General features: G+C 38.9%; 2 protein-coding genes across 4 annotated transcripts in view; both read left to right on the plus strand.

Moving 5' to 3' along the window:
• The first annotated feature begins 2,687 nt into the window (after positions 1-2,687).
• Positions 2,688-12,681, plus strand: onecut1 (one cut homeobox 1). 2 transcript variants are annotated; one of them, XM_065251329.2, is made up of 2 exons: positions 2,688-4,175; positions 7,811-12,681. In XM_065251329.2, exons 1-2 carry the CDS (start codon positions 3,101-3,103, stop codon positions 8,095-8,097), a joined length of 1,362 nt encoding a protein of 453 aa, XP_065107401.1. In that variant the 5' UTR covers positions 2,688-3,100; the 3' UTR covers positions 8,098-12,681. The 2 variants fall into 2 exon arrangements, with proteins under 2 accessions (XP_065107401.1, XP_065107400.1); XM_065251328.2 differs by having other exon boundaries at positions 2,757-4,190.
• A 7,269-nt stretch (positions 12,682-19,950) lies between these two features.
• The window catches only part of atosa (atos homolog A), a 34,973-nt gene continuing 32,486 nt past the window's right edge, over positions 19,951-22,437 (plus strand). For both annotated transcript variants that reach the window (XM_065251326.2, XM_065251327.2), the window contains exon 1: positions 19,951-20,811. In XM_065251326.2, the coding sequence (XP_065107398.2) occupies positions 20,700-20,811 (112 nt within the window). In that variant the 5' untranslated portion in view covers positions 19,951-20,699. The remainder of the gene's footprint in view (positions 20,812-22,437) is intronic.

The raw sequence follows: 22,437 nt of genomic DNA on the forward strand, positions 1-22,437 counted from the left end.
GATTCATATTTAAAGTAGAGGAGCTTTAAAACTCTTCTCCGCATATAAAAAACACAGGCGCCCAATTAACGATTTGAGGAAAAGTTCAGGGCAGAAGTCTTTAAATAATTGAATATTCTTTGTGAGTGAGTGCACCTACCCCATTAAGAAATGTTAAACGAAGAGTATTTTTTTATAATCGATATTTTCCTCATTGGCACTCCCTTCTCTGTCTCATCTATGTTCCTTTTAATCAGCTTATAACAAAACTCGTAGGAACATTTAAACTTGCTTTGAGAATTCTAAAAACATATTTTATTTCTTTTTATCATCTTTTATTTTTATGTTTTTAAAAAAATAGGCTATATTTTTTCTATTTTACAGACATCTAATATATCATAGATTTTTTTTATTTAATATTTTAAATGACAATTTTTTTTAAAATAATCAATTCCACATAAGATTTTAAATTTAATTAACAGTATTATAAATATTGAAATGAAAAATGTTTACATTTATATTTTTTTGAGATTGATTTCTCCTATTTATGTGCGTTTCTCTTATGTCACCGATCATGTATACAGTTAAAAGACATGTAAATTCAGGTTTTAGATGCTAAAAGAGACAAATATAGGTGTAGGCCTCAACAGAAAGACCCTCCATAAACCCCCACTCGCACACCCGCACACACACACCGCTGGGCACGTCACGGAGACACGAGTGCGAATGAAAAATATCGACCACTATGAGAATGTGCGCAGATGTGGCTTGCTGCTAAATTTCGTGCTTGAATACGATCTTTTTCATCAAATTAATGGTCGATGGTGATAATGCAAAGCCTGCACTGTACGGCTTGCCCTTTTGTTTATGTGAAACAAATTATAGCGTGTTAAAATTGTGTGTTTGTTACCACTACTGTAAATCACTGTAAATATATGTTTATTTTATTTTTAAATAATAATGTGTTTTTATAATATTTCACATAAAACAGTTTTTTCCCTCTGAATAGACTTCTACGAATCATTACACTTTACCTTTCAATACAAGCTTTAATAAATATAATAATAATAATAATTATTATAAATAGTACGAGTATATCTTGTCAAATCTTCATTAACGATCTGAGTTGACTTCTAATTTGTCGCAATTTAACTGATTCATTCTTTTCATTGTTCTTCTTAACTCGTTAATCTTTGTGGTATTGTTCTTGACCCTGACAGATGTATGTGTGTTTTGTCACTAAGCAGGTCCCTAAGAATCAAGAAAAAGTCTGAAAAAGTTAATCTGTCGCTCTCCCTCGCAGCTGTTAGCTTCAGGAGTCTTGAAGCGTCACCTTTGACATGTCCCCAACGAGCGCGAGCGGGGCCCAAAAGCAGGGGCCCCTCAGGACTGACCGCTGCAAGCTGTCACCCCACCCGGGCTTGGACGCTTTCGCCGGGCTCTTAACTGTCCAGTTATCTCATTCTCTCGCTTGAATGCATATGAAACTGACTTTTGGAGTCGAATTTAACTATTAACAATGTGAAGTCGTGCAAGGTGATATCTCTGTGTGTATGGGTGGGGAGGGGGTTTTATAACTGTCCTGATAATATTTATGTTATGTATTTATGTAATGGCAACCCTCAAAACCGTATTGAGATTTGAGTTGTTTTTATTTGTGCAGTACACACTTTTTAAATACATGTTTAACACCATGCCATACAAGAGCTGTTTTTGCGGTAGTCTGTGTTTATAAAGAAACCTTTAACATCAGCAAAACCTTTCTGTCTTACAATTTAGTCATTTAGCAGCCGCTTTTGCCCAATCTTTACCAAAGCTTTTTTTAGTTGCAAGGGGGTATATAAAAAACTATAAAAAAAAAAAAGGTAATGACAAGTGGTTCAAGACTGAATGGTTGGGGAACCAAAAATGAGTTTAATTTTAATTTTATTCTGCATTTAATTTCTGGGCACTTTAATTTTATAAGTGTATATTGTAAATATTTTTGTGTATTTTGTGATTTGTTTTCAAACGATTTTTTGCCAGTCCAATAGCCCCACAAAACAGCTTTCGTTGATTTGATATGTTTTTCCTAAAAATAAACAGGGTTGCCTGCTCATTTAGGTCCAGAATGAAGTTCACCCATGAAACGTAATGTGCTGTGTCATTATTCCGCCAGGCCACGGAAGCGGGACTCACTCCTGATGGCTTGGTTCGTTACTCTTAATAGCACAACAATAGAAACATCTGTCCAGCCTTTCTCTGCCTATTACCAGTCCGTCTGTGCCTGATCCCTCTAAAAGTCCAACTCTGCATGCTACAGGATGACTCACATTCGGCAATCTGGATGTTTGGATTTTTTGTGTAATAATAAAGTATATGTTATAAAGAGTGTTTGGTTTATTTAATTGCTTGCAATTTGAAAATCTTTACATCTTCCGATAATATTTTCATGTATTGTATAGCCTACCTTTTTGCTGTCGTACCTGAATGTATGTAAACATTACTTTGCATGTTAAATATGCAGAGCCCTCAGGTAAACCCGGAAATATGTTTACTGGATCCATTAAGGAGGCTCTCTGAATTAATTGCCTTTATTTCATGTATTATAGTCGTTTAGGATCGAACTTTATATGGTTCATCCAAATAATAAGGCATAATTAAACAATTTGTTGATATTTTATAATGGTTGATGTGAGGTTATAGGCTACTCAAGCTACAGTATATGCCCAGGAGGAGGTATTCCTGTTTAATAGAAACGGGGTGCAACTTCCTTAATAAGTGACGTCAGAGGGCTGGGAGCAGCGCGCATGCTCGGGAGTGTGGAGCGGCAGCCGCAGCACCGAGCAGCGAGCGAAACAACAGCAGACATGGCAAGAGATGGCGAGGGACGCGAGCACACTGACACCATGCACTGCTGAAGGAACGGGGGCCTTAACATTTCTTCACCGAGGCGGTCAGAAAAATTACAAAACTTTATAACACATACCAAAAAGAAAAGAAAAAAAATATATAAAGGAAAGAAACGGTATTTAAGACAAAAGAGATACAAAAACCGGAACTTTTTTTCTGATGAGCGCACTTCTTTGGACACTGCTCCGCTATATCAGATAGATGATTTGTCCACTCGCTTGCACGTATAATGAACGCCCAGCTGTCTATGGAGAACATTGGCGATCTGCACGGAATCAGCCATGAACCCAGCGCAGCGGATCTCATGACCGGAGACAGCTCTCATCACAGAAGCCATCGGAGCAGTCTGTCAGCCCATGCGCGCTCCATGGGTATGGCATCAATCCTGGACAGCGGCGACTATCATCATCACCGGCCCCCGGAGCACCCCGGGCTCGCCACCCACCTGCACCCGGCCATGGGCATGGCGTGCGAGGCTCCCCCCGGGATGAGCATGAGCAGCACCTACACAACCCTCACCCCGTTACAGCCCTTACCGCCGATCTCCACCGTCTCCGACAAATTCCCCCATCACCATCATCACCACCATCACCACCACCATCATCACCCGCACCAAAGGATTCCGGGCAACGTCAGCGGGAGCTTTACCTTGATGAGGGACGATAGGGGTCTGGCCCCGATGAACAATCTCTACTCTCCTTACCACAAGGACGTGACCAGCATGGGACAGAGCCTATCGCCCCTGTCTGGGTCTGGACTGAGCGGCATCCACAACTCCCAGCAAGGTCTGCCGCCTTACGCGCACCCCGGGGCCACCATGCCCGCCGAGAAGATGCTTACGCCCAACGGATTCGAGGCACACCACCCCGCGATGCTGGCTCGACACGGGGAGCAGCACATGAGCGCGTCCTCGGCGAGCATGGTACAGATAAATGGCATCCATCATCACCCTCACGCCCATCTTAACGCCCAGGGCCACGGCCAGGTGCTGGGCTCCACACGGGAGCAAAACCACTCTTCCATGCCCGGATCGCAGCTCAATAACGGCAGCAATTCGGGTCAGATGGAAGAGGTCAATACCAAAGAAGTGGCCCAGAGGATCACGACGGAACTGAAAAGATACAGCATCCCGCAGGCTATCTTCGCGCAGAGGGTGCTGTGCCGCTCGCAGGGGACGCTTTCGGACCTGCTTCGGAACCCTAAACCGTGGAGCAAGCTCAAGTCCGGCCGAGAGACCTTTCGCAGAATGTGGAAATGGCTGCAGGAGCCTGAGTTTCAGAGAATGTCGGCGCTCAGGCTCGCAGGTGAGAGAACAATAGGTAATACACACTTCTTATCTTGTCATCTGTATCACACTCATTGCAGTTCTTCACACGCATCAATAAGTGGCCTATACATGAATCATTATTTTGCACAAGGCTTCCTAGTTTTTATTATTGTCATTCTAGCATTGCCCCTTCGTTGTACTTCGATACCTTCAAACTCAAGCGTGTGCTCTCGGCGCGTAATATTGACCACCTGGGTAAAGTGATCCCTTAGATATAAATCGTTAGGAATGGGTTTGTTTTGGCCTGTTGTTTGTTTTGGGCTATTTGACGAGCAATGTGTTGCGTGAAGGTTGAATTACAACATCGACCGAGGAAACATGGACCGACATAAATAGTGAAATAGTTTGTGATCAGAAATGTATGCATGGGAAGCTATGGCTACAGTCCCATTGTCTCCATGTGAAAATAAATTAGACTGGCCCACTGTCCAGTCGTCCATCCGTTTATGGTCATTGATCAACCTGTTTATAACTGCATGTAATATTTACATGTGGACATATGTAATGCATGTGTCTTTTCGACTGATCTTGCGCAAATACGCGCACAACCGTGTTGGGGTGTGTGTGCGCGCACTGCTGAAATGGGCTTTGAAAGCGTGTCGCAGTGTGTTTTGGTTTGCAGAGAAGGAACATGTTTTTCTTCTGTCTTATAGTCGGATCTTTTTATCCATTGTCCAGCTCGACTGGCGTGCTCGCTGTGAAGCTTTTCTTAATTAACTGATTGGGCCTCCATTAATTCGCCTCATGAGAATTAGAATCAATTGGGTGGCTTTGGGGGCCACTGATCCGTTCAGAGCCAGCAGCGAAAACAGACAAGAGCATCTCCAATAGCAGTGTATCTCGGTTTTTGCTGCACTCATGGTAGCCTATATGCCATATTCAAGAGTAAAAAATTTATTTATGCATGAAAGAAAAAAACAATTCTGAAAAAAAATTTTTGCAATTTACGTTTGATGGTAAAAGATGGATTTAAATGAGAAGGACAGGTTTATGGCGATTTCAGTGATCTCTGTGTGTGTGTGTAATTATATATGTCTGGGCTTATGCATTACTTCAACTTAGTTTAGATTGTATTATGATCAGTGTAACGGCATAGGCCTATAAGGTTTGGCTGAATTTGTTCGTTTGGTTTTGCCTGAGATTTAGCTTGTATGCCCTCTTATGGGTTTTTGCATCACGTCTTTTATATTCTTATAGGGTTTCACACGTTTTAATCAGATCATTTAATTTACAGAATGTACAGAATACATTTTGCTTTCTCATTAACTTATTGTATTTTAAGTTTTATTTAATGAAAATATTTCCATGTTTGAAAAAAAGAGTTGCGTTCTTATTTTTCTTATTTTTTCCTTTTTCTTCTGATTATTATTATAATTATTATTTTTATTGAACTGCTGTTTTAGTTGTTGTTATATGTCAGTTACATTCGTTTTCTTTTGATATAGTGAGTCTATTTTCTAATTCCGTGAAATTATATTGGAATGAGTGAATGTGATGTATATTATTGATTAAGTACACGTGGCTGAGGGTATGTGATCGGCCTACAGAGAGGTAAATATAGAATTGGTATATTGATTATTCAAATGCGGTTCCCTTCTCCTTTTCCTTAGTAATGTAAGACAGTAGACCACTCAGCAGTATTTCACTTTACAGCTCTTTTACACAAAACAGTCTCATGATTTTAATACTGGCGATTTTCTCGCTGACGTCTCTTTGTATTTTTCCTGAAATGTGTTTCTCATATTTGAAACTTGTTTGGCTTTTTTAATATTTGCTTGTGTTTAAAACTTTATTTAAATACTTTTTAAACATTATTTTGAAAAACACAGAAGAAATCTCTGTCTTGTTCTATTATGACACATAACATTATTTGACCTAATTTATTATTAGTTAGTATGTTATTGCGTTAAATAGATTATTATTATTATTATTATTATTGAATTAAGGCAAAGAAATCTAAGATACCCGACAATTGGCAGAAAAGCGTCTAACTTATAACTGACTTAACCAAATATAAATATTCATATTATCCATAAATTTGATCCTTCCTCTGTTATATTTTCTTATTATTTATATTTTCTTGTATTAACGTACATTTAAATATAACGAAATTTAATAGATTTCCATATTAAGGTTTGCATGCCCGAACTACTACAAATCTGTTCATATGTTATTACGCTGTATGATATGTGTTATGTTTATTATTATTATGGGTGTATAGCACCGTGTTTATTAACTGCTATTATAGATCGTAAGAGGTCTCAATGTGATGCTGGAGCCACTTTGTGAAACAAGTGACCGTGGACGCGCCCTCGTATGCGCGCTTATCTGGCGCCTGACTAATGATTTGCAGACAAACAGTATCTGTGATGATCAACTGTGTTGAAGGATAAAAACGTTCGCAGTTATTTCCCTGGGAATCTGCATCAGTCTCGTCACAGCGGCCTTGTGTATGGACACAGTTTTGATTTATGGCACCTGATAGCGAGCTCATTTGCTTTTGTTAATATTTACCCAAAGTTTTGAAACTGTCCCCGTGAATAGTTTGGTTGTTTTTTACACATCTATATTGGCTCAAAATTGATATAAAATTTATATTAAAAAACACGTTTATGCTACAAAACATAGATATAGTGTAATAAAAGGGTTAAGATGTTTATAAAGCATAAATAGCAACTGAAAGTACGTATATAAAATATATATGCAGTTTTATTTATATAAAAACTATATTATAGTTCATATATTTTAAAATAAGAATTATCTAATTAATTAGCTTATATCAAATGCTGGGTTATTTTTAACCTTGCGCTTTGGTCAAAAAAGGAAAAAACAAACCCTTTGGTTTATACTCTAACCTAGGCTGGGTTGTTTGGACCCAAAATGCTGGGTTGTTTTAACCCATTGTTGGGTCAAATATAAACATTCTTATAGGGTTAATTTAACCAATCAGCTAGGTTCGTGCCATTTTTACCAAACGCTGGGTTGAAAATAAAACTGTAACTGATATAATAATGCATGTAATATGCAAATTGAATCAGACATAGAAATGCAGAAATGTTATTTAAATATTAACAACGTGTACGTTTATGGAAACACACTGGTGCTGGTGCATTTAGTAGGCTATTTAAGTAAATACCTTGCTGGACAGGGGTCGCGCCACAACCCGTATTTGTTAAGCTCGTTGCGCCACCTTGTGGTCTCCTCTTTAACAGTTATGCCGTCCACTGTAAAGCAAACAGAAAGTTGTAATATTTGTAGGAACGCGAGTATTTAAATATATATTTCATAAATTGATATTCGTTTTTATTCATCTACAGACACTATGTTTTCTGGTTGGCTGCGTGTGATTGTGTATGTAATCAGTACCATGGACAGTTCCCTCTATATGCATTGTCGCATGCCTTTGTTTTTTTGTTAGTTTTGTTTTGTTTTTTTAAACGAAGAACCATATTTTTTATTTGCGTTTAAAGACATGTTTAATATGTTAAAAGCATAAAATCTACAAATAAATGGGCCTGCTCCAGAATGCACCATATTGATGTTTCATATTTGTCTGGCAAAGATTTGTGAGTTTAAGTCTGACTCTTGCATGTCAATCTTTTGTTGTTTCAGCGTGCAAGAGAAAGGAGCTGGAGCACGGTAAAGGCGAGCGGGGGAGTGTCTCCAAGAAGCCCCGGTTGGTCTTCACCGACGTCCAGCGTCGGACTTTACATGCAATATTCAAAGAGAACAAGCGCCCGTCCAAAGAGTTACAAATCACCATCTCTCAGCAGCTGGGCCTGGAGCTCGCGACCGTCAGCAACTTCTTCATGAACGCGCGTCGGCGGAGCCTAGATAAGTGGCTGGACGACGGCAGCTCGAACCCGGTCAACTCCTCAAGCACTTGTACCAAAGCGTGATGGAGGAAAAACAAACAAACTTCGGTGGAAAAGCTTTAAACAAAGAACACTTACAAAGAGACAATTTTAGACAGCGTTTTGCCCTTAAAACTTGTACAAAAACGATATTTATAATATCCAAAGAGAAAACACCAAAGACTCCTTTGACCCGCATTTAGGACTTTGTTCGTCCGTGTCTGACATACTGCAAAAAAACAAAAAAAACAAAAATGAAGTTACACTCCAATCACTGGTCGCGCCCATCTCAACACACCTCCTCGTGTCTCTTAACGTGACTCATTCACGGACTTATTCCTCGTCAACGATTGACATTTGTCTCAAACGTGGAATGATTTGTTGTTATTTACGCCGATGTCAGATTCCGTGTCGTCACTGAGGCGGGTCTCAAGACCTGACGTCACACGCTCACCTGTGCGTTTGCAGACATCCCTTAAAGTCAATAGGCCCTCAAATCTAACCTGAATGCGTAAATATGACTAGCTGGTGTGGAATCTTGACACGGGTTGCCCTCAGGATAGTGCTTTCTTCCTATTTGTTAGAAAAGTAACCCCGAGAATACATATGCACTTGCCATCTTGACTCTTCTTAATCACAGATGGTAGAACCAAAGAAACATGTGTATTTTTAAATCAGGCCAAACTTTTTAGCCTGCCCCCTTGAATCATGTGTCTCAGTGTTGTGTAATCTGGTAACGTGGATAGTAGGTAATTCATTTTACATATCATTTTAACCCAATCACCTGTCAGATACGTCTTTGTGTGTACGCACGCACCCACGCCACATCCTAATCCTGCGTCAGTCCATTCTTGGGATTATTTCAGGGAGATGTTTTGCTAGCTTTAACCTGCCTTTTAAATCTATGTTTAAAATATTTCAATGCCAGTGGCTAAAAACCAAAGATAAACAGCACCTGTCACCCTTTCATTTTCATATCCATCAGTTCAACAAAACTTTATTTTTATGTCTTTCTTCTGGGTGAAATAGCTAATAATGTTTTTGGTTATTTATTGTCACCTGTTTGCTTTGTCTTGAGCAAATGTGCAGGCATGCTTTAACCATGCGTCCTCCCTCCAAAAATCTCTAGATGCCTACCCGATGTCAACTGTTTGCAGAGCCACAGAGACAGGTGTGATTCCTCAGGACGTTTATTTCAGTGCCATCGTTATTTTCATTTCATGTTAATGCACAAAAACAGTTCAGATGACTGGTCACTTCTTAAAATGTCATATCATATTAGATTAGATTTCTCATTGAGGTCATTCCGGCTAAAAGCCTGTTTGCAAGCCTAATGCATCATTTTCACGACATCAGGGGGCCGAACCCGAAACCCAGTTTGAGAAAAGGGAGCGCATTCTATGCATTTCACAACTAGGAAGAAAGCATTATAGAGTTTGTGATGTGTTAAGAGACTCATTCAGACTAAGATATCCGGCCCTGTTGTCTCGTGTGGTGTGGTTTAGCTTTAACATATATTTGGTATTAAGACTATTAAGTCATCGAAGCATACCTATATAAAGAGCGCTGCTTCCTCGTGTAGATTAAAAGAAAAAAAGTGACAAGACCTGCTGATATTTATAGTGTGAACCAAAGATGCTACCTCAGTCCGTTTCCATTCGTGATTTCTATCAAAGTAATGATACCAAAGAATACCAAAGATTTGTTCTCTTTGCACGGCCTAAATGAATGATAAGGTGGATGAATAGATGATGCTGTTTTCCAGCCCTCCTTCTTTCCTTTGCTCTCTCCCTCCCTCTTTTTTGCTCGCATAACAGCGCCCTCGGCAGACATGTGTTAAACTCACAGGACGAGTGCCTTGCTTGAACCAAAGTGTTAAACCGCCGTTAACCTCTCGACTCCCACCTTTTAACTCTCGGAATACCTCAGCCTGTGGAAAGGCCACTGACAAAGAAACAAAGAGGAATATTTCTTCTCTCTCACCGTGGTGCTTTTGCCAGTGCAACCATGCAACGAAAACATACCAAAGGAATTTCTCTTGCTTTCTCCGACTCTTTTGCTGACAAACCAAAGCTCCCGCCCACCTCCCTTTTAAGCGCCGCTTGCCCCGCCCCCTCGCCACGTCATACGTGGGTGTGTCCACCGATTAGGCCGTGCACGTCAATATCTGAATACCTCATAGTAATAAATTTTCACAGTTCTGTTGTATAGAGAGTTTATGTGATTAAGGCAAAACCGAACTAGTTTGGTAACCGTACTACTTAAAAAAAAGCGTTGAGTATTTATTTTGACGGCTTTTGCTAAAGTGTTCAGTTTCGGCGAGTTTCTGGGATATCAGACTGAAACTTGCAGGAAGGACAAGAGAAGCTTATTTTTTATTAAAGCTTTGTGTTATTCCGATACTCCAAGGATGTTCGACTATTCTTTTTTACAGGGTAAAACCAACTGCTGTGATACTGTGTCTCTATGTTTCTTCTACTAGCGTGTTGTGATTTCTGTTTATTTAATTGCATTTTGTATGGCTTAATCTCTGTTTTAATTTATGTATTTGTAGAAAATATAGATTTGTACATAGTAGGTTTTTGGAGAAAACTAAACAAAAACGAAACAAAAATGGACATTCACTTTTTATGTTACAGCCTTATGTCTGAAGTGTAGATATATGGATCAATTTCCATTCCTCTTTGTTTGTATGTTAGCTGGCACTTTGGCCCATGTACAAAAGCACTGCCAGAGATCCGAATGGTTCGCCCACAGAGACCCAGAGGACCGACCTCTCTCTGTTGCGTCGCAGGCGGTGTGTGTTGTTTTTTTTCTTTTCCATTTTATTTAAATGTTCTGAATGATTTGTTCTTTGTATTTCAAATCGTTGTTTTATGGGTATTGCTGCACATCCAAAGATTTTTAAACAAACCAAAAAGTGTGTGGGGGGGAGGGTTGGGGGTACGAGAGAAAGTAGTGTAATTTTTCAAAAGCACTGGCGTTTGTGAGGTCATTTGCTGTCTGCACGGGTAGTGGGCATAGTGGGAAGACGACGTAGACAGGCTTAGTTTAATTGATCGGGGCATTTCCTGCTAAAAGGTACAATCGGGACAGGGGGCTTCAAGTCCTGCTCACTTTGCTGTGTGGTTTGGGGAGTGGGTGGAGCCTAGTAGGCAGCAGGTCTGCCGTGGGCGGGGCAGGTTTTTAATTGACCTGGCGCTGTCTATTTCCATCTGCCAGTTTTGGCGCGAACGTGTATGCTGACAATGAGCAAAGTCTAATAAATCTGTAAAGAAAACAGGAATTGGTGTGTGCATGTATGGGGAGGGCAAACGTCTTTTGGTGAAAGGACCTTCTCAACTAGTGGCACCAAATAGAATTGTGAAAAACAACGACGGATTGTTCAAAGTGCTATCCGTTAGCATTAGCTGTATGTGACCGCGACACCTTTGTTGATCAGAATGCACGACTTTATGATATAGTTATGACCCTCAGATTCGTGTAAACATCCCAAGCACAGACAAACAGATTGCAATTTAGTTTGGTGCCACGACGATTGCACACCATTGACTTTTGGGTGCCTGTGTTTGTCCGTTTCGAACAGAGAATACCAAAGAATGGAAAGAAGAAAGCAGCATTATGTCTCTTACATAAGCAGGATCAAACATAAAGCCCACAATAGCGGAGCTGTTCATCTCACTATGCTGTACAATCAGAGTCGGTTTATTGCATTAGCTCAAGGTTTGCTGACTGAGGGCTTCCTGTATGTCCCATAAAGAGCTTCTGGTGCAGCGCCTCTAGTGTTGGTTTTCTCTCCCCAGAATCTCTCCTACACCACAGAGTCAGAGATACAGAACTGTTCATTCATATGACAGTCTATCTAGGTCAGGTGGCACGTAACACACAGCCCTTCTCTTTCCAAACCTAAGCTCCGCCCCAACCCCGCCCCTTATGTAGTGTCTAGCTTAGATAGCTCGATATATGTGAATGTTGGGATTGCTCTAATCATTAATTCCTATCCCAGTTGGTTGTCGTGGAAAAGGAGTTCCCGTTTGATAGAAGGCTTGGCTCTGCGTGCCGTATAATACTGAGAGCGCCTAAGACAATCAGCTGGAAAACAAAATCATGTTTTCATTTTTTGATATTTATTTTTTTGTAGGTCCAAGAGGGACCACTTCCAGCGATGATTATTATAAGGAAGGATGATTAAGGTTTTGATAAACTGAAAAATAAACTTGCTGACATTTTCTTTTGCTAAACTATAGTGCTTGTTTCCATTTCGAATCTTGTATGAAGCCGTTTCAGTTATCTTTCTTCTCTCTTGGCCTGTTTTCTCTGTATGTTGTGTCTGTTTCAGTGGAGGAATGCAGTAGGTATTACTCTCAGGTTGTAATGCGTCATGCTCTTATTTTTTTATTCTTTCCTATCGAACTGTTTGTTTTTTTTCCTCTTTCTTCTCTCCTGTTAGCTACTGTTCTCTATGCCGTGCAATATCATCTTCTGTGTTTGCTAAGCAAGAAAAAAGAAAAAAAGATGCAAGTAATGATGTCACCATGCTTTTTTCAGTGTTAAAATGTTTCAGCATTTCTGTAGTCACAAAAATGTAGAAAATAAAAAGGTTGGGTTTTCCAGCACATCACAACCAGACTGCTTGACGTCTTTGTCTTTCGTTCTTTTTAGCATTTCTGTGATATTATAGGTAATTGTAAAGGTTTAAGGCAGCAGGGTTTGTTCGATAGAATAACTCAATAGGATGTTCGCACATTTACCTTATTTCTTTAGAAACAGACATGTGTTAGTTATCTGAATGGCACATTATTATTATTATTTATAGAAATATATTTTTAGGCTAATAATTGTTCTTGTCGTAGAACTATATGAGTATCAGAAAAGTCAGACCTAAGGTTGTTTGCAAACTACAAGTTGGTGATTGTGACTGTTTGTACAAAAACAACAAAGTCTGCTTATTGTAAACCAAAAACCTAAGCTCATACTTCACATACACGTCATGTCATAATTACCGTAATTATGAGATTTTGACCTGTAAAAAGCATTCATGTAAATCCATGTTCTATTTTTATGCAGAATTAGGCAAACATGTGACATTTTAGCAATTTCAGACCACATCAATCCTTATAACTACATAATCAGTTGTAAGTGATTTAGCATTGTTAATGATGGCTGGAAGTGAAATACACCTTATATTCAGGTGTGCATAATTAGGTTTTCTTTTACAGGTAAAATGGACCAAAAAAAAAAGGTTTGACTCACACTGAAAGGGATAAAAAATAAAAGATATAGACCTTTCACACAACTTCCGTATTTATGACCGGAAATACGCAATCGTCGCGGAAATCTACTTCCTCCGCAGTCAAGGCAATGTAAAAAGCCGTATCTGTTCCATCAATTCCCTGTTGATGGTGAAGTTATACAGAAGTGGATTCAGGCTATCCGGCGAGACTTATAATGTGTCGTTTTAGTTAACAGTTCAGTAACAGTTAGACTCGCTCTCTACTTACCTAGAAATTTATGGACAAATTCTTCATGGAAAAAGTTTTCCTCCATTAGTCGTGTCACATCAGCAAATGTAATATTTGGCAAATCCGTTAACGAAGTTTACCAGGTTTATGTTTTTCTAGTGTGTTGACGCTTGACAGGAACTCCGCTTACACGACGATTACGTATTCCCGGTTACTGTGAGAAAGGTCTATTACAGCAAAATATTTTTTTTAAATGAAATAAATAAGAAGGATGAAAAAATAGTTGTTAAATCATTAGGAATCCTTTAATTTCCAGTTTTCCACCTGTACCTGGAGTCTACAGATGAACAAGGTGTCTGAGACTTTGGTAAGGAATCCTGAAACATCATCCCCACTTATAAGAATCATATAAAATAGATAAAGAAAGACAGGTTGAAACTTAGCAGTTTTAGGGGTTCATTTTAAAGGTGTAACTTTTGGTAGGATTTCTTGACAGAAATGCAATAAACTATATTATCAGTGGTGTATAACAGGCTTGTGCACAGTTCAGAATTGAATTGAGAATGACTCCTGAATTCCAATTCAATTCTTAAATTTGAATTTAATTTGAATTTATGTCAAAAACAGGATCTAGAATTACAATTTGAATTTGAATTTAAGGAAGCAAAATTGCAATTTAATAGACCCTTTTACTGTTTGTACACAATGATGACGTGGCAGCGTATGCTCGTGCATTTAGGCAACAGAAGTATGATAAGAATCAACAGTGAACCAACACAAACAGAGAAAGTTATTTTAAAAAGTTGACTTTTTCAACACAGCTACCAGATCCGTGTACAATAGTGGAGTGGATAGAAGACGTTAGCAGATGGCCAAAAATAAAGTTGCCAGATACATATATAAATGTATATTAGTATATTATATTAGTGCAACCAAATGCAACAACCAGACATTTTGATGCTGGGAAACCATTTTAATAAACTTTCTAAGTTGTTAACACGTTAGAACCAATGGGCAATAACAGCACTTCTGTTGCCAAAATGCGCACACAGGATATTTGATCACGTGGGCTGTAAAAGGGTCTACTGAAATTCAAAGAAATTCATATACATATTATACAGTAAGTGAAGTGTTAAAAACAAAGCTTTCAGTATATGTCAGATATGATTTCATTACATATTCTATAAATTATATTAGTTTAAACTACTTGTACAGATTACATTAACAGGAAATGTTTTCCCCAGCAATTAATGTTAAAAACTCTAATCACATGACGAATAATTAAGTTTGATTTAAGTATTTAAAATGGTTGCCAAACAGTTTTCCAGAGTAACTTTTCTAACACTGAATGTATTTGAGATTCTTTCTGTTGTGTGACTGTGGAATTTCTTTGAATTGCCATGAATTTAATTCCACTTCCTGTCATTCCAATTCCAATTCAACTTCCTGTAGGGCGGAGTCAATTTAATTCAAATTCCAATTCATGAATTGAATGGAGGCCTATTCTGAAATTCTGAATTGTGCACAAGCCTGGTGTATAAAGCCCTTACATAATAAACTCTATTGTTTTATTACCTAAGAGTGAGACGTTTTTTATCTCAGTGTGGGTCCCCTTATGCTGGATACACACCAAAAGATAATCGGTCTGATTTTGGGTCGATTTCCCCCCTTCTGACAATCCTAGCTATGTCCTGATTACCTTGATGGTTCTACAGATTATCTTATCAGATTTTCCTTTGGTGTAAGATGTGTTAAGAGCGTCCGAACCGGATCGGCAGAACGTTGGAGCGGCCCCGATCGCGAAAGTTTAATATTTACAATCAGAATCCTGATGTGTGGGGGGGAACCCCGAGGACAAACACACGCACGCTCTTGAGATTATCACGTGAAACGAAACAATGTCCAATCAGAAAGCGAGATGATGGAAGACAGAAGCAGTCATGGCGCAGCACAAAGTGAAATTGATGCAAAGTGAACTTGTACAGACCATGTTTCCACTGTCTCCATGACTTCACCCAAACCCTTTTCTTTTTTGTCGCGTGAAATTTCTGTGAAAATCATTGCTAAACACTATCATTGAAATTTCTTCCTGCATATCGTCCGGCATGCTTATTTTGAAATCTTGTGAGATTTTGTGAGATTTCCTGTGTTCACAGTCAAGACTCTGGTTGAAAATCTGTTTGTGTGGGTCATGGCACACACCCAGCATTAGATGGTAGTTGCCGTCATGTTTCTACAGTAGCCCTAAATGGACAATCTGCTCCACAGAGTGGGTTTTATCACTACATTGTCTCAGGCGATGACATGTTTGTCCTGTTGCGACTATCATAGCTTCACTAAAAGTTTCAAAAGGGAGAGGTGAGCTTTGGACTGATCCGTTTGTTGCAATTCACAGTCTCACCACTAGATACCACTAAAAATCTACACACTGGACCTTTAAGCCCATCTCCAACCCTGAAAGGTCCATCTTGCTCATTGTTGCTCTTGCTCACTGGAGCTACAAAAATATAGGGTATGTGGAAAATAATGTGTTTTTGAACCATAAACCATGGAAACACATTGTATTATACCAAATACACAAAATAACGTTGTTTTTAGGCAATGAAATAGGTGCTCTTTAACCAAAACTCACCAAAAGTCCTTGTCCCATTCTTTTGCCAAATTTACTTCAAATCTAAAACTTGAGGCATAAATGCCCCTACGAAAATTAACCATGGTTTTATTGTGGTAAAAGTGTAGTAACCATGGTTTTTGGCGCATACTATCAGCAAAACTATGGTTTTACTGAACTAACCATGGTTTAACTATGGTTTTTGAAAACCATAGTTGTCAAAACCATGGTTATTTTGTGGTTACCATGGTTTTACTACAGTAACCATGTTTTTTTTTTTTTTTACTGTAGTAAAACCATGGTTAATTGTCGTAAGGGTGTTTAGGCATTAAAAGATTTTTTTCTCAAGTTACACATTTTTCCTTCATTTTGCCAACTGCTGGTATGACTTACATCAGACTAAGGAAATAAGAGGCAAGACATTAACAAACAAATCCAAGTAGTTAGCAGGTAAACACTTACTTAATACAGTAGGTTACCTTGATGATTGCCTTGGCTGGATATGTTAGCTTCTAATGTCATACTTGCAAGAGCCACATGGTGGCATCACTGCTCACAAGCAATGCAAATTTAGTCTTTTGGATTTGCTGACATTATGAGCATGTGAACCACTTTTCTCTTAAGTGTAGGCCTAGAGAAAAAAATTGAAATATTAATGGTACAATTTGTAAGATATTTGCTGTAAAACATCCAAAAACCACTAGTCCGGTTATATTATTTTGTCCAGCTGATTACTAACAAAATCTATAATGTTTTCAACTACTTGTAAATTATGAGAAAATTGCTGCCCTAAACAGTGACACGGGGCAGTGCAGTCGCCTGTAAATGACGTTAATATCTACGTTACCCTTTGTTACCACCTTTACTGATGTTAAGCAAAAAAACAAAAAAACAAAAGGCCTTTACTGATGTAAAAACCACATGACAAAAGTGTTGTGGACAAACGCGGAAGTAATCGCGTCTGTCGGGCCACTCGTAAGAAGAGGTCTTCTCGGGTCCAAAGAAATGTACCCGACCCAAAATGACCCGAATCACTTCATACCCGAACCCGACGTGCATAAATAAAACATTTTTAAAGAAAGACCCGACCCGAGACAAACCCGAGAAAATTAGACCCGAGTCCGACCCGAACCAGTGAACATTTTTTTAACCCGACTGGAACCGAATGTAAACGGCACTGACGTGTGTGCATTCTGCAGACCCACGCGCAGCAGTCAGACAGAAAGAAACTCCGGTGGCCTTGCAACCAATTTGGCGAGCTGCTCCATTCGTTTTACTTTGTTATCTGACGACGACACCAACGTAACCGCTAAAATGTACATTTATAATTGACTGACATGTTTGTCTCAACGAAAATGAACCTTCCGACAACCACACAATGTCGCAAGCGCTCTTGGCAAACAGATGAGAGGTTTGAAAAGGACATTGACGCACAGAGGCGAGAGAGTTCGGGTCTTCTCGGGGCCGTTCAGAAAAAACACATTCATTTTTAACTTACCCGAGACCCGATGCCACTATTATTGTACCCGACCCGTGTCCGAGGCACATGTGAAACTTTTAGACCCGAACCCGATCGGGTCTCGGGTCGGACCTCGAGTTTTCGGATCTAAGTGGACCCGTGAAGACCTCTACTCGTAAGTTTGTTCATCTGAACACTTAATTCTGTGCTGTGTTAACACACCATCATATTGGACTAATACTGTAACATCTATGACTAACATTTGCATTTTGAACATTACATGAAACCTTACATAATGAAAAAAAAAAAACGATGTCATTAAACGCAACATTTATAAAACTTTATTACTTTACCTCATGTGTAACATGATTTCTCGTTCCCGTCTGATCGGTGGCCATCAGCGTTTGAGTTAAAGACAACAAATCCCATAAGTCCACGCTGCTTCAGAGCGTCATTAATCTACGTCATTGTTATTGATTTGATCTGGCGCCATCTAGCGGCGCGGATTATACACATTTCATCTTTGAATCAAAATATCCCTGAACTTCCAAATTGAGAAAAACATTTAAACTAATAATATTTGAACTGACTGTAGTTTCAAATCATTAAAATAAATGTCTTAAATTTGACCTTTGCATTAAGTTTGTCTTCAGATTTTCAGTTGATTTGTTCTGAATTATTTGGGTTGTAACAGCATGAACTGAAACAACAACAACTAAAGTCTGTTGTATGAACAATTTCCTGAACTTACTGATAAACATGAGTGTTAATACTGTTTTAAATGGGGCATATCATGAAAATTGGACTTTTTCCATGTTGAAGTCCCAGTGCTTCTGTTAACCAAATGTGAAAAAGTTCAAACCAGTAACTTGAACAGGTAAATTTGGCTCCCCCTGTGACGTCAGAAGGGGATAATACTGCCCCTCAAACTGTACTATCCAACCACAGCACTACCATTTAGTGCAGACATCAGCTCATTTGCATTTTAAAGGACACACACAAAAAACGCCACATTTTTGCTTGCACCTACAAAGTGCCAATTTTAACATGTTATAATAAATTATCTATGGAGTATTTTGAGCTAAGACTTCACATAGGTACTCTGGGGACACCAAAGATTTATTTGACATCTTAAAAAAGTCTTGTAAAAAAAGTCCCCTTTAAACAAGGTCATTGGAACATAAAGGGGCGGTTTCCCAGGGATTAGATTAGCCCTAGACTAAAATAAATGTAAGAGCTGTCCAAACTGAAAACAACTTGCACTCACATATCTTAAAATATTTTTTTCATACTTTGTTTTGCCTCAAAATGCACAAAAGTAATGTTTTTAGTAAGGCATGTTTGTTAAAACTAGTAATATTTCATAATTAAACAAAAGCCTAGTCCTACTCCCTGTCCATGAAACCAGCCCATAGAATTGAAACCTATTGATGACATTTAGTTTCGTAAAAGTTGTAATTCTACATAAAGACCACTAGATGTCAACACAGTACTGTCACACATTGAATCTTGTCTTCTGCGACTTAAACAAAGAGGTTATGCAAACCTGACCTCATTTGACTGAGCAGGCTGGATCTCAACACAGTCTTTTTTTCCTGCTTTAGTCCTATGTTATATGGTTTGGTCAAGTATGCCAAAATAAAATTATAAAATAAACTATTACGAAGACATTTTATATATAACATTTTCTATTTCATGAAATGAGAGTGTTTTAAATGCCATTAAAATGTTAAAGTTTGTGTGCATTTATCCTTATTAATCTTTCTGTCAGTGAAACAGGCTCAGGTGTCTATATATAATGCATAGTGTAATACATGAAAAGTCTTATTACCTGTTGACAGGTTAACTCCTTTGTACAAAAGGTCAGATTTCACTGCTTACTGAATGACACAAACACTCTCTGTCCGCAGATAGAGCAGGGTCATGAAGTTTGCCCACATTTTTTGGAGTTCATGCCAGCATGTACCTACAGGCTGTCAACAGCACTAACAGGTGTATACAAAATACTAGCAGTTCCTAAATTTATGTGCATTTTAATTGAACGTCGTATTACGTTATTATGCTGAAAATATTATTTGTAATGAAAACATTTGCAGCACCGCATTTTCATGAAGGGTGTCGTTTTAAATAAAGGAGATAGTTAACCTTTAAAATATAAACAAAAACAAAAGTGGCTAGCGGCTAAAGCTAAAAGCTGGGTAAGTAGGTTACGTTCGCGCGTTGCCCCAGCAACGGCTTGACGCTTGATCCGTGAGGCGGAAGTGACGGAGCACGGAGGGGGCGGGGCGAGCTGTTGTTGGGACACATGACTCAAAAGGCTGTCCTCCTGCATCTGTTTTGACAAGCAGAGAGAGTGAGCGAGAGTGAGCGAGCTAGCGAGAGAGAGGGAGAGAGGGAGAGAGGGAGAGAACACGAGCTTTGTCCCTGCTGATCACATTTAATCTTCGAGATATCGTTCAGACAACTCGGACAGCTTGTTAGCTCTTTGTCTTCTGGTCTGTCGTCGCTGTTTTAGTCAGTTGCTTTATGGTTACTTTGTTAAACTAACGTTAGTTGTCTCACTTATTAAACTAGTCTTTCAGTTGCGCAGCTTCGTCAGACATTGTTGTTTTAAATCTTAAACTGCAGAGTTTATGATTAAGTGGGCTAGAAGGGATTTTAAAACTATGATCCACTTCTTGACTGAACTCAGACTCATCACAGCCACGTAACGTTTCTTCTCCAGCCTGGAGATGACGGTTCCGGTGGTTCCTTGAGAGAGTCTGATCTACCTGACCTGGGTCTGATCTAGCTGTGTGTGGGGGTTGCTAATGATCATCCAGGGGGTCGTGATGTGTCTGGTGTGGCTTTACATTTGAGCTGATTAGTGGCACTTTTGGACTGGCGTGTTGGCATCGGCAATGAGGCCACTCGTATCGGAAGTCCTTGATATTTAGCTGGATATAGACAGAGATGATCTTTGCATGTTTATTTAGGTAGAAAGCTGTCGTTTTGATGGACTAGCTCATCAGACTGTTGTGTTTTAGCATACAGCGGTTTGTAGATCAATAGTATTGATCCTTACAGCTCAAATCATTCATATCCGAATGGCTGTACGCCAGATCGATACCTAACCATGTCTACGGGACGAGTTTTAAAGTCAAAACAAAGATCTGAGGACGGAAGACGGACGGCAGGCATGCTGGAGGGGATCGCCGTGTCTGTGACCAACATGAAGACTGACAGAGGTAAAAATAATACTGTGCATGACTTTATGAAGTGTGTGTTTGAATGTCATCGGTATGTTTAGCGAGCGGTGACGTCACATCTCTGCAGTGTGTATGTTTGTTGTTACATTGTTTCATGCACGCGATTTGACAGTGTTCAGATAATACATTGTACCGTTTCTTTATGACGCCGTGAAAACATCAGCAAGCGGATGTCGTCGCTTCTTTTTACCGTCCGTTTTGTGACGGAGAACAAAGCATCCTAAATCAGCTGTTTGTGTCCTGCGTGTTGTTTTCCTTTTTTTCGCTGACATACACAACAAACCTTCACGCGCTTTGTAAATGTACACACTCATATATAAGTGCATATGTTAATGTTCTTATGGAGTGGTTCATGTAATGCAGTCAACCACGTCGACGTGGTATTTACATACAGTACATGTGTTGATTTTAACCCTCTGGGGTCTAAGGGGTTTTTAGGGCCCTGGGGAAGTTTTGACATGCACTGACATTTGTGCTTTTTCAGTTGCTTAAAAACATATTAATGGCAAAAGTCTCATAACACTGTGTTCATCACAAACTGGGCTACAATATCATATAATCAACATGTATGTACATGTTTGTATTTTTGAGAGAAAAATTTTTATGCGTGGTTTTTGAAAAAGCAAAATTTTTAAGTCACTGATATAACTCCACAAAACTCATTCTTAACATGTTTCCCAAGACTTTCCAAACAGGATCTAGTAGTCTAGAGTTTTTTCTTCAAAATGATGTGAAAATCATATGGCCTACTCAATCACATAAAGCAAGATATTGATTTACAATTTCTAAGACACTTTTGCTTGAGAGAGGCTGTATGCATGGAGGCGGGAAAGCTCCTGAATAATCAGTGATTGACAGCTGAGAGACAAAAGAATTGAATAATGAGCCTTGTGGGGATGTTCAACAGGAATGTAACTACCTCTGTAGTAAAACCATGATAAGGTTTACTTTTCAATATAATGTAAATACACACACACACACACATTATATATATATATATATATATATATATATATATATATATATATATATATATATATATATATATATATATATATATATATATATATATATATATATTTCTATTGAAATATTTTCTATTCATTTCACAAGTATAAGTTACCTTTTAAAATCCATGGTAGCCTAATCATGGTAAAGATACTGTTTGGCCATCGTAAAATGAACACACTTCAACACAGGGTTAGTGTTTGGTTGGCCAGCGAGAGGTTTACTTTTGTGCAGTAAAAAGCTCAAAAGAACAACTGCCTATCGTTGTCTGGACTCCTATTTGTGTTTTTGTAATCATTATAGTAGAAACACAACCAGGGACACGCGTGATAAACTTATCAATGTTTGTTTACAGCCGCCGCCATTACCTCACGTGTTGATCATAAAAAGCAGTGAATGTTGTGCACATGCGAGTGATCCTGTGTTTAATAAACTTGCTGTGCGGAGATATGACGCAACTAAATAAGGATTGTACTGTTTGCAATCGCGTATTTTATAAGAATACCAAAAAGCGCGTCGAGTTTCCTGACTCGCGTGTTTGTTTATGTGCGTTCCCGTCGCCTCAGCTGTTTGACGGAAGACAAAGAAAACACTCGC

The sequence above is a fragment of the Paramisgurnus dabryanus genome, chromosome 9 (assembly GCF_030506205.2).
Source record: "Paramisgurnus dabryanus chromosome 9, PD_genome_1.1, whole genome shotgun sequence".
Lineage (NCBI taxonomy): Eukaryota > Metazoa > Chordata > Actinopteri > Cypriniformes > Cobitidae > Paramisgurnus > Paramisgurnus dabryanus.

What these genes read in the sequence shown, in the direction of transcription:
- onecut1 (XM_065251328.2), top strand. Translation starts at nt 3,101, where the DNA reads ATGAACGCCCAGCTGTCTATGGAGAACATTGGCGATCTGCACGGAATC. An exon ending in CGCAGGTGAGAGAACAATAG is followed by an intron (nt 4,191 to 7,810) that starts GTAATACACACT and finishes TTGTTGTTTCAG; the next exon opens with CGTGCAAGAGAAAGGAGCTG.